Raw genomic sequence first — 14,390 nt, forward strand, 5'->3', positions numbered from 1 at the left:
TTGTAATTATTTGTATTTTCAATTATATTGTCTTTTTTTATGTATTCTACATTTTAGTGCTGCGGTCTCACTATAAATGCTTTGAAGCGTTTAAATTGATCAATTAGAAGAAAGAATTTTATGAATTGACCAAAAAACGCTTCAGAGCATTTGTAACATCGCTTTGACCGTATCCTGTATCTAGTAACGATAAGTTATACCTTATATTGGTGTCGTGGAGGGAAAGGATGTCTCGTACCATTCATATTGCCCGCCGTAGATCACGTGGTGTGCTTCTCTTTTTTCTTTTTTTTTGCATTCGAGATATCGATTTTAGAACGCGTGGTCACGCGCGATAGACAAGTTCAGCTGATAAAAGCCGGTTATTATCTCGTCAAAACATTAGGAGGTAACAATATTAATTGTGACGTTGAACTGCAACTCCAAAGAAGAGATTAATTATCTAAATCGTCGGCGCCTCGGTTGTGATTCGTAAGAACAAGATTATCAATTTTTTTTTCTCGTTCGTTATTGGAGGTTAACCATGTTACGAGTGTTCAGCCGCTCAATGCGCTCGGCGCAACTGTTCAGGAATAGTACGAGGATCATTTCCGTGTCGAACGCGAGGAACCTGAATTTACTGGAGTACCAGAGCAAGGAACTCCTGCGAGATTCTGGCATATCGGTGCAAAATTTTACTATAGTCGAGGACCTAACTCAGATGAATTCCGCCTTGGAGAAGCTACGTGAGTGTCTCAGAATGTTTCTCATCATTTCTTTACGTACATTTGAATTAGAGCTCGTAATGTACAATATTACGCTTTTTCTTTTTTTTCTAAATCATACAAAATAATACTATCTGTTAGGAGTCATCTGTAACTTGATAATTTACGTAAAAGACATAATACATACCGATATAACTATGTGTACTTTGCAGCTTTCTATTTCTTGCAGACACCGATGAGTTTGTTATCAAGGCTCAAGTCTTGGCTGGTGGTCGTGGTAAAGGCTGGTTCGATAATGGATTTAAGGGAGGTGTACATCTTACCAAAGAGTAAGTATTGATAATTTAATTATTTTTTAAAAAATACTTCTTAGATGGAGTATTTTATTTATTGATAGATAAATTTTTAAATTTATTTATTATAATTCTTCAAATAATAAAATATTTATTTGATTTTAGAAAATATATTTAAAATAATTAATAAGAGATAATATTTTTATTCTCTTCTATTTCTTTTATTAAAGATGATATGTAATTTATATATCTTTTTTTTATGATCATTAATAGTATTTTATTTTATGATTTATTTTAGTCTTTTTCTTTCCCTTTTAATAGCCGTAATGCTGTTGCAAATTATGTGAAGAATATGTTAGGTCATCGACTCATCACTAAACAGACTTCAAAAGATGGCATATTGGTGCAGAAAATTATGATAGCTGAGTCGGTGGATATTGCGCGCGAGACTTATGTTTGTATTCTCATGGATCGTCAGCATAATGGTCCTGTGCTGATAGCATCTCCAGCAGGTGGCATGGATATTGAGGCAGTTGCAGAAAAATATCCTGAACAAATCAAAACCGTTACATTAGACATTTATCATGGGATTGATGACGAAATAGCAAAGGATGTGTGCGTTTTTCTGGGATTTTCTGATACGGATATTTTAAAAAAAGCCATATATGAATTGAAAAATCTCTGGAAATTATTTGTGGATATCGATGCTCTGCAAGTTGAAATAAATCCATTAGTGGAAACGACAGACAAGCAAGTAGTAGCAGTTGATGCAAAAATCGCATTCGACGATAATGCCCAATTTAGACAACAAGATCTATTTGCCCTAGAAGACATCAGTGAGAAAGATCCCAGAGAAGTGGACGCGTCGCGATTTAATTTAAATTATATTGGCATGGATGGTAATATAGGATGTTTAGGTAAATACTTAATTAATGTACGTTGTCAATTAATATTTTTGATACATTAATCTTTGACTGCCACGCAGCGTTACATTTTGTTCACATTTTGTGTCAAAAAGTACCACAGTTTGATAATGCACTCATCTACCGCACTTCTCAGAATTTGATTAGGTTTTGTAATTAAAGTAGCATTTTTATACAGATTTTTACAATTACTTTTGATTACTCAAACAAATAAGTAAATAGAGAATTAAAAAATAATGTTATATGGTTGTTATACAATGTATTATTATGTACACACTGTAAGAATTAATATATAAGCAGTTTATGTATAAACAAGAATGTTTTTATATTTGCACTTGTAGTAAATGGAGCTGGTCTAGCCATGGCTACAATGGATATTATTAAATTGAATGGAGGATCACCAGCTAATTTCTTAGACATTGGCGGTAATGTGAAAGAGGATCAAGTTTTTCAGGCATTTAGAATCCTCAGTGAAGGTACATAATGCATAGATTATTTAAATACAAACAAAATGTAAATTGATTTCTTTTTTTTTTGTCAGATCCAAAAGTCAAAGTAATTCTCGTTAATGTTTTTGGAGGTATTGTAAATTGTGTAACGATAGCGAAAGGAATTATCGCAGCAGCGCAAAATTTAGGACTTAAAATACCGTTTGTTGTAAGGCTAGAAGGTAAGTATTTTATCTCCTTTTTTATTAGCTTAATTCTTTTATTATTTTTATTTATAAGTTCTATAATTTTATTATATATATTTATTTTTATTTGGTTTGTTGTAATCCAATTTATAAATAAATTTGAAGTATTTTTTGGTAATTTATTTTTCAGGTACTAATGTGACAGAAGCCAAAAAAGTTTTATCTGAATCTGGATTCCCCATTCTTACAGCGAGCAACTTGGATGAGGCGGCAAAAAAAGCGGTAATCTCTGTAAAACCATAATCATATCAGTATGACGATATACTGTCGACTTATATTTTTTTAAGACTGGAACTTATGATTTTAATGTAAAGAAACAATAACTTTACATGAATAACTTGGCATAAGGAATTGTTTATATGACTTTTTTACAATAGCATATGTGAATGTTACGCCGATTGTTTTATATATTAGGTGTTGGAATTAATTCGTAGCGTTTTACAAGTGATGGGAAGTACTTTCATTAATGTATTTTTTAATGCTCATGTGAAATAAATAACATTCTTTCATTAAAAACGCTACGAATTAATTCCAACACCTAATAGTATTTGATTTTTACGTATTGCATATATTTACGTTAAAATGCTACGTACTGTTACATATTGTTGTTGAACTTCGTTTTCGATTCATTATCTGCAGTGTCATACATTCTGATTGCGTTTTTATTATATAATATTGAATTAATATTTTGAAGATTATACATAGCTATTTGCTATTCTCTAAGGTATAAAGTAAAATAATTACTAGAATTTTGAAATATTTCAATCCTGTTAAAACGAGATCGGAATGTGTATTATTACATTGCATTATTGTGTAATTTAAATTGCTAACCGAGATATTTAATTTTCAAATGTAGGTATATAGATTCGGAAGTAATCTTGAATGCAGGTATAAGTTTTGATTCGGTCTTGATTTGTCTCTTTACAGTTTATTTCACAGTTAATTCGAACAATGAATTATGCAGGATATTCTTATTTGCTTATTGTTATTTAATTATAATTCATGCGTTAATTTATGCAATTATATGATTTGTTTTTGCGTGCCACTGTTAAGTAATGAACAAATAATTGCATTATTTCATGTAATTAAATCTGGCGGCATTATTGAATTGCTCCTATATGTGTGTGTGTATATATATATATATATATATATATATATATATATATATATATATATACACACACATTTATATATACATCTGATATATACATTTATATTCCTTTTTAGTTTTGTAATTATAAATAGATTAACTTTTATTAGGATACTTTTATTTGAATTAGTTTGTACTGAAAAAAGAAATAAATATATTTTTAAATCTTTTTAGTAAAATTCTGAGAGAGATTTTTTATTATTCTCTTTTATTTTTACTATTTATGTTTTAAGTCTGCTGCACATTTGTAACAATTTTCATTTTAACTATAGAAGAAAGTTTACATTTATGTTCCTATTTATATTTATTCGAAGTATATTATTATGTTTCGCATATTTCTTTATTGTAGATTTTAATACGTTTTTTTTCTACTTTGAATGCTCGATTTACATAATATTTTTTCATGTTTATCAAATATCGTTATCAAATATCGTTAGATCGAAGATGATACTCAAAAAGTCCGTAGACAAGGTTGTGAATTTATTTTTACTCACAGTGCTAATTGTCATTATCAAGAAATACAAACAGCTGATTAAATCTCCGAATTCTTCGACGGAGCGAATAATCTTCGTGTGTCGAACATTATCGAAGATTGTATTCCGTATTCAAGGCCCGCCAATCGCGCGTGGCTATCGCGAAAGGAAGAGTAAGAGCCTTGCGTAATCGACTTTTCGTCCAAGTATGGTCTCCACGTCTTTATAAGTAGAAACTCTTTCGGTGGACAGAAGCAATAACTTGCTTTGAACACGCGACGCTCGCCTGAGAGAGCGGTCCATATATGGGCAGTGATTTTTAGCATAAGGCCCTGATCGACTTCTTCTACCTTTCGGCGCTCGTTAGTAGGTCGTACTTTTTATAGCTAGACATGTGGAATCGTAAAACATAAAATGTAAATCAGAAAAAAGTTAGGGAGATCGGTAAGGGAGTGTGAAGGAGATTGCTTTAAAAATAAATCTTTTTCTACTTTGATTAATCATTTTCCGTCACTTTTCGTTTTCTAAACATTTCGGTGTCTTAAAAGAAGACACTGGATAAATACTCTCTGTTAGCAACATCAGAGAAATCAGGGAAAAGTTAGAAAATTTTGCAAAATTTTCTGAAAAATTAAAATTCTTGGCTATGAAGAAGTTAGAGGGCTAGATTCATCAACGTCAGTTACTTGATTCGCTATTTAAGTGTTGTTAATTGTTAAACTGAAAACTTATCATCTTTAATCAATAAATTTTTCTTGATAACAAATTTGTTACAAAATACGTAAAAATATTCAAAATGTATTTATATTTCAAAGTATCATTGAAAGCATTAGGGAACATTCTGTAATTTTGTCTGGAAATCAGATTAAAAAAATCATAGAATTTTTGAATGAGGAATTTGTGACCATCTTGGAGTACAAAGAAATATTTTAATTTTTTTTTAATAAGCTTTTATTTCTATTCTAAATAGTTATTTCTCGTCGTTTCTCGTTTCCTAAACATGTCGGCGTCTAAAAAGAGGATAAATATTCTCGGTTAGTATCAATTTTCACATGTTTTTTATCTCAAATAACATTTATCCAGCAGATATTTAAATTTTCTTCAATCATTCGAATGTTTTTCAAGATATTGCATTGTTTTCCTGGTGGAAAAAAATTTTTATGAAAAAGTACAAAAAAATTATAAGGCTCATTTGTTCGTTTATTTAAAATATATCCATATATCCGTTTTTGTTAAAATTTTGAAAGTTCGAGTTTATTATTGTTTTAAAACTATATAGATTGAGACAGATTTTAAAAATTCTTAATTTTTCGTAGATATTCGTATAGTAGGACGCAAAGTGAGGGTTGTTTGTCTTAGAAATTCTTAGTTTTTCGAAAGGGGAACTTAGATGTTCGAAGTAGGACGAGAAGTAGAGTAACGTTATTTGAAGGCGAAGGATTTCTTGGTTTTTCAAATCAAATAAACAACGCCACTCTACGCCCCATTACAAATATCTATGAAAAAGAATTTCTAAAATCTGTCTCAATCTATGTAGTTTTTCGTAAAAATTTTTCGGTTCAGGATTGACAAGTGGCAAAAGTTTCTGAATGAATTAATTAAAATAATATAGATGAATAATTTGTCGTGATAGTTCGCGTTTAGTTTCGTGCTGAAGCATCTCTTGTTTCTTCAGAAAGGAACTCCGAGGTAACCGCTAAAACCACTATCGCATTATAGAGGAGAGGTTCTTTCGAGTGACGAAAGAACTTCATATCACGCATGGTGCGTGGCGCGTAACAATGATCGTCTTAAGTTTTCCCTTCAGTGTCAGTAAGCGGGTAACCAACTCGTTTCGTTTTGTTTCCCTCGTATACGAATTTAAACCCGATCCTTCTCGCACGCGTCTGTGTTTTCCAAGAGGGAGAGTGGGCGTCGGCGGCGTCGGGACGCGGGGGGGAGGGGAGGAGGGGAGGGGAGGCCTTCCCCCGGATATATGCGTGTGCGTATATATATAGACCGACCCCCTACCCCTCGGCCAAGGGGGCAACGAGGGAGCACGTACTATTCTCGGATAACTTTACGGATCCGAGTAAGGCCGGCTTCACACATCCCGGTGAACACAAGTCACATGTAACGTACCTGTTAATTGTAATTTCCCACTCAACGAGATATAACACACGTGTTATATTACAGTTATATTGTTGGGTGGAAAATTACAACTGACAGGTACGTGACATGTAACTTTGTGTTCACTGGAATTCAAGTAAACTTGTCAAGTATGTTTGCGCAAGCCACTTGTGCAAGTTTACTTGATCGTGTGTAGCCGGCCTAACTTCTTTCGACGTGTATTCGACTCCCGGTTCGCGGACGGCGTGAACATCAGTAATCGTCTGCGAACCGCGCCGTGCCGATCGAGAGCGCCGCGTCGATCGATCTGATCCAAAAAGATCGCCTTGTGTACATGTAAGATTCGCGCCGGCATTCGATCTTCATTGTTCCTCCGATTACGATTAATTTTTGAACGATTGATCAACTGCGAAAGTGAAAGACGGGACAAGACAGGACAATTTACACTTATACTTTATTTTTATCGATAAATTCGCGCGTTTATTTCTGAGATTTTACAGTATATATAAAAAAGGAGTTAGATTAATCTGAAAACGATCGTCAGCTATTCTCGTTTCAAGATATCGAAGCAAATCCATCATATTTTTAAGACAGAATGTTTTTAAATATTATATATTAATTTGCTCTGTTTGAGTGAATATTTGTGAGATTGTTATTTATCGCGAGTTTTCATCGAAATAAATCTCTTGGTAAAATAAAATGTTCGATAAATTTTTGCAACAGAAAGAGAGCTCGTTATCTCTTCGTAAAACGTAATGCGTTTCTTAAACTTGATGAGATTTCTTTCTATATAATTGTCTATATATATAATTAAAACGCATAGTAAACTTTTATCAGAAAGAATTCAATTCTTTATTACAAAATTTGTCATTACATTATTATATTTTATAGGTATTATTGTGTTGCGATTTGAAGAGAGGTGGGCAGTCACATAAATCAATTTTTATCAAGTTTAACTTGACGTCATTGTTAATAGCAATAGCACCTCGCTAGGCACGAAGTATTTTTTTTCAAAACTCACCGGCTAAACATTGATTTAAATTAGGTATAGTGCACGTGCATTGATTATAAGTACAACATACATAAGTGATTACTTTTCATTTCTCAATTGTTCTAGACAAAATAAGTGTTAGATGTAAAAGAGTGTTTTTTTTTATCGCGAAAGTCGATAATTAAATTCTAATACTTTATTGTTTTTGCAGTACCTTTAATTGTCTACCTTTAATTGTCTACCTTTAAAGAAGGTTTACGTATAATTATCTCATTACGATTCATTCGCGACTCGCTCACAATTTATTCGTCGCATTTCGCAATTCACTGGTACATGCCTTTAGAGGGAATCAGCGCGGAGAGAGTTTTAAATGAAATAAGGGAAACCTGCGTGATTCCTCGTCGGCAGTTTTTCGTGGAGCACTGATAGAGAGTTAGTCGATCTCGTACGAAATAAAGAATACTTTCTGCTGTTGGTGTGTGATGTGATTGTTTTCCGATTATCTCACAAATTCGCGAATTATTGCGAATTCGTTGAAAAAATAGTACTTCTATTCTGTGTAAATTTTCTGTTCACGAATTTATACACGCTTGTTTTATGTTTCAGTAACTGATATTTTGCTGATTGTGCAAAGTAAATTTTAGAAAAGTTTGTAAATATAATAATAAAAAAAAACGGAATTTATTACAAATAATACGTTAAAGCAATGTAATCATTTTAATTATTATTGAAATAATTTCTTTAAATAATAAATTAATTCATATGTTGAAAAATTAATATTACAACAATTTTATATAACTATATATTAATATAAATTAATTTTATTTATTTTTATTAGAGATATGTAAGATCAATTTTCATTTATTTGCATATTATTTGTATAATTTACTATAAGAATTAATGGGAATCGTACTTAATGTGAAAGAATAAATATAAAAATCTCTTAATTCGATGACAACTTGAGCAATTTATGTTCAAGTGAAGCATATCTCGAATTTCCTTCTTGACTTTGGAGTGTCGTGATAAAAAAAAATCGTATTTTAGCATCATCACATCATCTCGTAATAACTTTCACAGATAATTTTAGGTAGCAATATATTTATAGTATTAATATATTATATGCGTGAACATTGTGAATTCCACATTAATAATATGATAGATATTATATTATTTATTTTATAATATAATGATATTTTAAGAACAAAAAACATCGGAGAACTTTAGATAATTATATAAAAACACGATTCTTATTCACAAAAATGTTTATTTCGTCCAGGAAATTGTTTATTACATTACAACGTCGTGATATTAAAGTGCGAAACGTATTACGCTATATATTACCGAATTTATTATTAAGTTATATACGCAAATGTATTTTGATGCGATGTAAACTAATCCGTCTCTATGTAAAAAGATAACTTTAATCATGTTATCCAGTCATTGTTCGCAGACAACAACGTTTGCGCTTATGAGGCTCATCTTTTGGATGTAATATCAGACCTTGGAAAAAAGTCACGTATACGTGCGTGTACTAAAAATAACTTGGCATCTCGCCGTGCGCCGAGATTTGTAATTTAACATGCGTCCGATTAATTTTCTATTATGCGCGGAAAATCCGACCGATGGATCGTAGAAGACGATGATATAACTTTAAAGCAGATTTACTTCTCTTAAATGGATGTCTTAATAATCTGAAATAATTTTCTCTTCTCTTATTCATTGAGATCTAAATCTGAATGCTTTCCAGTAAGAAATACATTTAAATATACTAATAATAAATATAGAAGAGCATGCGTAAATAAAAAAAGATACACCGGCCATTTCCTCGGAATGTGTTGCTATTTATAATTAGGTACTTTATTTATGGATAGGCCAAACGCGTAAATCGTGTTGAGGCTGGACAGTTTGGTCGAACACGTGCATGAATCTTCACTCAAGTGAAACTGATCGATTCCGTTCACCTTCATTGGATTGAGTCAATTAACTGCATCCAAGGAAACAAAAACATTTTATTAATAAAAAAAAATAATATATCGTTTTCTACTCCCTCCCCCCCCCCCCTCCCCTCCATTTAAATTTATATATCTCTATAATCTATTCTTTAAACAGTTTTCTCCAGCTTGAAAATAATTCCAAATTTTATTTTCCTTTTTTATGAATAAGTCACGATTCTCGATTGCGAGGTTTTATCGATTTCGATTTTATTTTACGCCGAAGCGTGTTACATCATATTCGATCAAACGTCTTTTGAACGTCGACAATCTTTTTTAATCGCGATATTTTATTATGCAGGTGAATCGTCGCTGTGAATCAGGACGAGCGACTGAAAAGGCCCTTCAAGGAGACGACGCTATCAAGAAAAGCTTCTCGACAACGCATCCTGAGTAATTTGAAGCGTTGATCTCCGCTGGCGAACGTATACCCGACGATTCATCAGCAGAAACGGAGTTGCTCCAGCTGATCTCTTGTCAGCATCTCACACACGCGCGCGCACGCACGCACCCATACTAAGGAAGAGAACTGCGTTTGATTTGCCGGCACACGGCCGTGCAGGTAAGTTCACCAACGTCCACCTCTTCTTCTGCGCACGTATGCGTGCTCGTGCTAGTGATGGTCACAATATTCTTTCGAACAACTTCGATGTCTGTTACCAATTTTCAAATAGATAAATGGAAAAATCAATAAATAACAGATAATAAAAATCCATTAATAAATGAGGGATAATAAAAATATATTTATATATATTTTATTTTTACATAAATTTGAAGTAAATGGAAATATATTTAAACTTTTGTGGACTATTTATCTAAAAAAGAATTGAAGAACTCAATTAAGACTGCTATTCATAGTTTAATAAAATCGATCACCTGTAATATAACTTGAAATATCATTAAGTTTTCTCTAAAATGTTCGGTAAACGATTAAAACAATGTTTCTCTGATGTATAATAATGTTCTGTAACAATTAAATAGACTTCTATTGTTGTACTTAACTAGCAGATATCATCTGTTATAAATTTTATTTATATTTTCGCTAATTTTTATTTTTCAAAAATAGTGAATCAACATGTTTTTGAATTAATTTAATTAACAATGATGAAATTAAATCAAAAACTAATGAGTTATAAAATTTTATTTGAATATTCATTACAGAATCAAAATAAAAATTCAATTTAAATTAAATTTGAATGTGTATCCGAATATCAGTTGGTATATCAACAAATAAGCTAGGTTGTAAACTGATTTTATTTATCATAATCAAAGATTTTGATATCAAAATAACAATGAATAATCTCAAGCAGCGTCTAATGGAATTTTAAAGTGTAAAACTTAAATTTTAAGCTTTAGGTCTGGTCTACAATAAGCGGAATAAATTTTGTGAAAAAAGTGAGAGTAAAAAATTGATCAATTACAGTCGAGTATTCTTCTCACATGGCATTTGACTGTGGTCAATTTCTCACTTATTCTCAATTTCTTACTTATTAGGCTTATGCTTACACATTGGACGATGAGCGACGAGCGATATCCAATCAGAGCTCCGCTTTGCATTGTTATGTGACAAAAAGCAGAGCTTTCATTGGATAACGCTCGTTGCTCGTCGCTCATCGCGTTCAGTATGTAGTAAGCTTAAAGTTTAAATCGCTCTAAAATTTCACTGTATAGATGCCGCTCCGGAAAATCAATTTCCATATGATATAAGATATTTCATTTCTAAGAAATACATTCTCAAAGAAGGTTTAAAAGGCACGTATATCCATATATTTCAATATACGATTACACGTATATTGAAATGTACGAGTGCACATGTAATGTATTCATATTTTATTTCGTGTAATTATTAATGTACAATTTTATTTATGTAATTATTAGTGTACAAGATATTTGCGTATTTAAAAACATTTACGACGTAAATTTCGATGCACGCGTATACTCGCGTATTCGTGTACTCGTGTATTAAAAATCATATAGATTGAAACACAGTATTGTTTCATATAGATTGAAACAATATTAATTAACACATACATTCAAAAAAGTGTCTAATTTTAAGATATTAAAATGTTTCATTCTTATCTTTATTTTTTAAACACTTAAATGTTGAGTATTAAATTTTTTTAATAAATAAAACACTATGTATTCGAATTAAAAAATTTTCAATTCGAACATATAGTGTTTTGTTTATTGAAAAAGTTTAAAACTAAAATGTCTTTAAGTGTTTAAAAAATGAAAACAAGAATAAAATCTTTTATTTAAAAATTAAATACTTCTTTTTTCAGTGTGTACATTGTACATGTATTCACAAGTCTTTCCAATACACGTTCAAAGTCTTGATTTCTAGTTTGTGCCCATCGCTACTTCTCGAGTCACCAACACAGCTACATTTTGTCTACGTCACCGATAGCACTCGTAACTACCAACACTTGTGATCCTTAGGCACTAACACAGGGGCGCACACCCCACCACCCTTATCCGTGAGAGCGTAGCAGCGGACCAGCCGATAAAATGAATGAGAATGATAAGTCAGTTAAGTGCGAGAACTCCGCCGGCGAGGAGGAGGAGGACGAGATGTTCGAGCGCGAGCTGGCCGAGGACGCGCAGTGGAAGCGAATTCAACAGAACACCTTCACGAGATGGGCGAACGAGCGATTGAAGGTAGCGAACAAGCACATCGGCGACCTGGAATGCGATCTGTCTGACGGTCTCCAGTTGGTGAGTCTCATTGAGGTGCTCTCGCAAAAGCGGCTGCCGAAACACAACCAGCGGCCCACCTTTCGTTCTCAGAAGCTGGAGAACGTGTCCGTCGCTCTTAAGTTTTTGGAGGACGAAGGCATCAGGCTTGTTAATATCGGTGAGTAGTCCCATGTGCATGGTGGATCCTACACGTCGCAGAATAGATTCGTCCTGTCTTCGTAGGAAGAATCCAATTGATTGATCGTGAATAGTGCAATAAAATGCCGATGCAGTATACTTATTAGTGAGACAAATAATCAATTTAAGAAATGACAACGTTTTATTTTCTTAATTATTCTAAAAAATATCTACAAATGATTAAATTGTGATTGCAGTGCCGTATGTAGTTTTGTTCTTTTTATTAAAGATCAGAAAGGCGGTAATTTTAAATAATAATAATTGTCACGTTATTTTCCATTTTTTTTCAGATAAAATAATTTTAATAATCATTAAAACAATCATTATTTATTAAAATATTTATTTGCTATGATTATGCCATATTCAATTTCGATGTTAATACATAAAATACACAGAAACAATAGATATATTATTCCTTAAACAGACGTTTAGGGAATAATGTATCTATTTATATAATATTTGACAAAAATTTATTCTAATGAGTAAATTCCAAAAACTTATTTTAACAAGTAGTTTCCAGTTTTTAGTCGATTTTCCGACTTTTTAATTGTAATGTTCAGGTTTTTACATTACGAGTCTCTCGGTACGTTACACCACCACGTGGTAGTTACGATTACCGCGAGTGACGTGAACAGAGTCTGCGTCGTTTCACGGATTCTGCGTAGATTGGACTTATCGATCCGTAGATTTTTGCACGTCAGGAATTTATAGTTTTTTAAAGAATTCAAGGGAATTGTATGGGAATAATTATCAATAAAAATTGATCGAATTAATACGTAAAATTATACTTGTAATAAAGTTAAAATTTAAACGCTGCGATTTTATTTTGAGTTTATTTACATACACAAGCAATACGTTGTAGATGTAAACAGTGTGAAAGAAACAGTAGGAAAAATACTTTCTTTTCCTTACATACATAAGGTAAACTTCCCAGTAATCGGGCATAAACCTATGTCCGGACATTTAACTTTGTTAATATTTATATGATTATTAATCTCAAATGCTTTTTAAAATAATTTTTAAGTATAATTAAATTATAATATATTGTGATAGAAAACAACATTTAATGTCCTGACATAGGTATATGTCCAGTCACCTTATATAAGAAATATTATTTTAAATTTTTATTTAAATTATGTATAAATAATGTTTTAATATTATAGTAGTGACGAATTTATTAATAATTGGATATCTCCTCCTGGATTTTAATTCAATAATATTTCACGCTTTTCGTTTAATGAGAAACATTATTTAAATTAGTAGATACAATACAAATGATGTTATAAAAATAATTAGAAATCATGACGGTTAAATGTAAAAGTAAATGTAATTATTCATTATTTGTGGAAAATTGTATATAAAGAAATAAATTTAATGAGTAGAAAACTGTATGTGTACTTACGTATGTGAAGTGAAAAAAAATTGCATTTAAAATTGAAATATTGACTCTGGAAGAAAAATTACACGCGGTGCATAACCATACATAATCTTGAAAAAAATTTTAAAGCTTTAGTAATCTTTAGTTAATTTATTTTCGTGAAACGATTTAAGTTTTTTAGTTGCGATCTTTCGATTATTACAAAGTTTATTATAATTATATTATAAATATAGAATGCAATTTTAGTTTTAAATTTAGTTAAAATTAACACAATTGCTAAGCGCGAAATCTGTAATATCAATTTCAAATATGTGCTTGTTTAGCACATATTTGATAAAAAATGTAGTTGAAAGCTATAAACAGTGATTCGTCGGCAAAATTTGAGAACATGTGTCATCAAATAATTAATCGTGGGTTTTACTTACACATGGAGATTGATATAGATCTGTTAACGCGTAAAAAGAATGCTTGCAATGTGATATCAGTTAAGATTTAATCAAGATTTGAACGTTCGATCGCGATTACAAAGTCGAGAAACGTTGACGCAGTTACTTTAATTCTTTTATGTATATTAAATAATTATTTAATTTCGTTGCTTTAAAGACAGATTTGAATTTCTATTAATACTATGACAATCAGAGAACAAACAATTTTGATATGTAGTGAAATCTCGTAGTAAAATATTTCTAAATGAATTAAATGAAACGTGCGCAGTTGAATAATATGTAGAATATTTCTGCATTCTTACTTTCGAATTCGGGATCAACATTTTAGAACGTGGGTTGCATCGAGCAAAATAAAAGCAATCGT

The 14,390-nt window shown here is 31.5% G+C and overlaps 2 protein-coding genes across 5 annotated transcripts in view; both read left to right on the top strand.

Annotated features, from left to right (window-relative positions):
• Nucleotides 1-85: 85 nt before the first annotated feature.
• LOC105147513 (Succinyl-coenzyme A synthetase beta subunit, GDP-forming) lies at nucleotides 86-3,943 on the top strand. Its single transcript, XM_011058580.2, has 6 exons — nucleotides 86-725; nucleotides 934-1,033; nucleotides 1,319-1,914; nucleotides 2,262-2,396; nucleotides 2,462-2,590; nucleotides 2,745-3,943. Exons 1-6 carry the CDS (start codon nucleotides 524-526, stop codon nucleotides 2,855-2,857), a joined length of 1,275 nt encoding a protein of 424 aa, XP_011056882.1. The 5' UTR covers nucleotides 86-523; the 3' UTR covers nucleotides 2,858-3,943.
• A 2,427-nt stretch (nucleotides 3,944-6,370) lies between these two features.
• cher (filamin A protein cher) overlaps nucleotides 6,371-14,390 on the top strand; it is a 55,555-nt gene continuing 47,535 nt past the window's right edge. For 2 of the 4 annotated variants that reach the window (XM_087405973.1, XM_011058576.2), the window contains exons 1-3: nucleotides 6,371-6,682; nucleotides 9,630-9,890; nucleotides 11,768-12,182. In XM_087405973.1, the coding sequence (XP_087262099.1) occupies nucleotides 11,837-12,182 (346 nt within the window). In that variant the 5' untranslated portion in view covers nucleotides 6,371-6,682; nucleotides 9,630-9,890; nucleotides 11,768-11,836. The remainder of the gene's footprint in view (nucleotides 6,683-9,629; nucleotides 9,891-11,767; nucleotides 12,183-14,390) is intronic. The other 2 variants (XM_087405974.1, XM_087405975.1) reach the window with 1 other exon arrangement.

The sequence above is a fragment of the Acromyrmex echinatior genome, chromosome 4 (assembly GCF_024713525.1).
Source record: "Acromyrmex echinatior isolate Ae372 chromosome 4, ASM2471352v2, whole genome shotgun sequence".
Classification (NCBI taxonomy): domain Eukaryota; kingdom Metazoa; phylum Arthropoda; class Insecta; order Hymenoptera; family Formicidae; genus Acromyrmex; species Acromyrmex echinatior.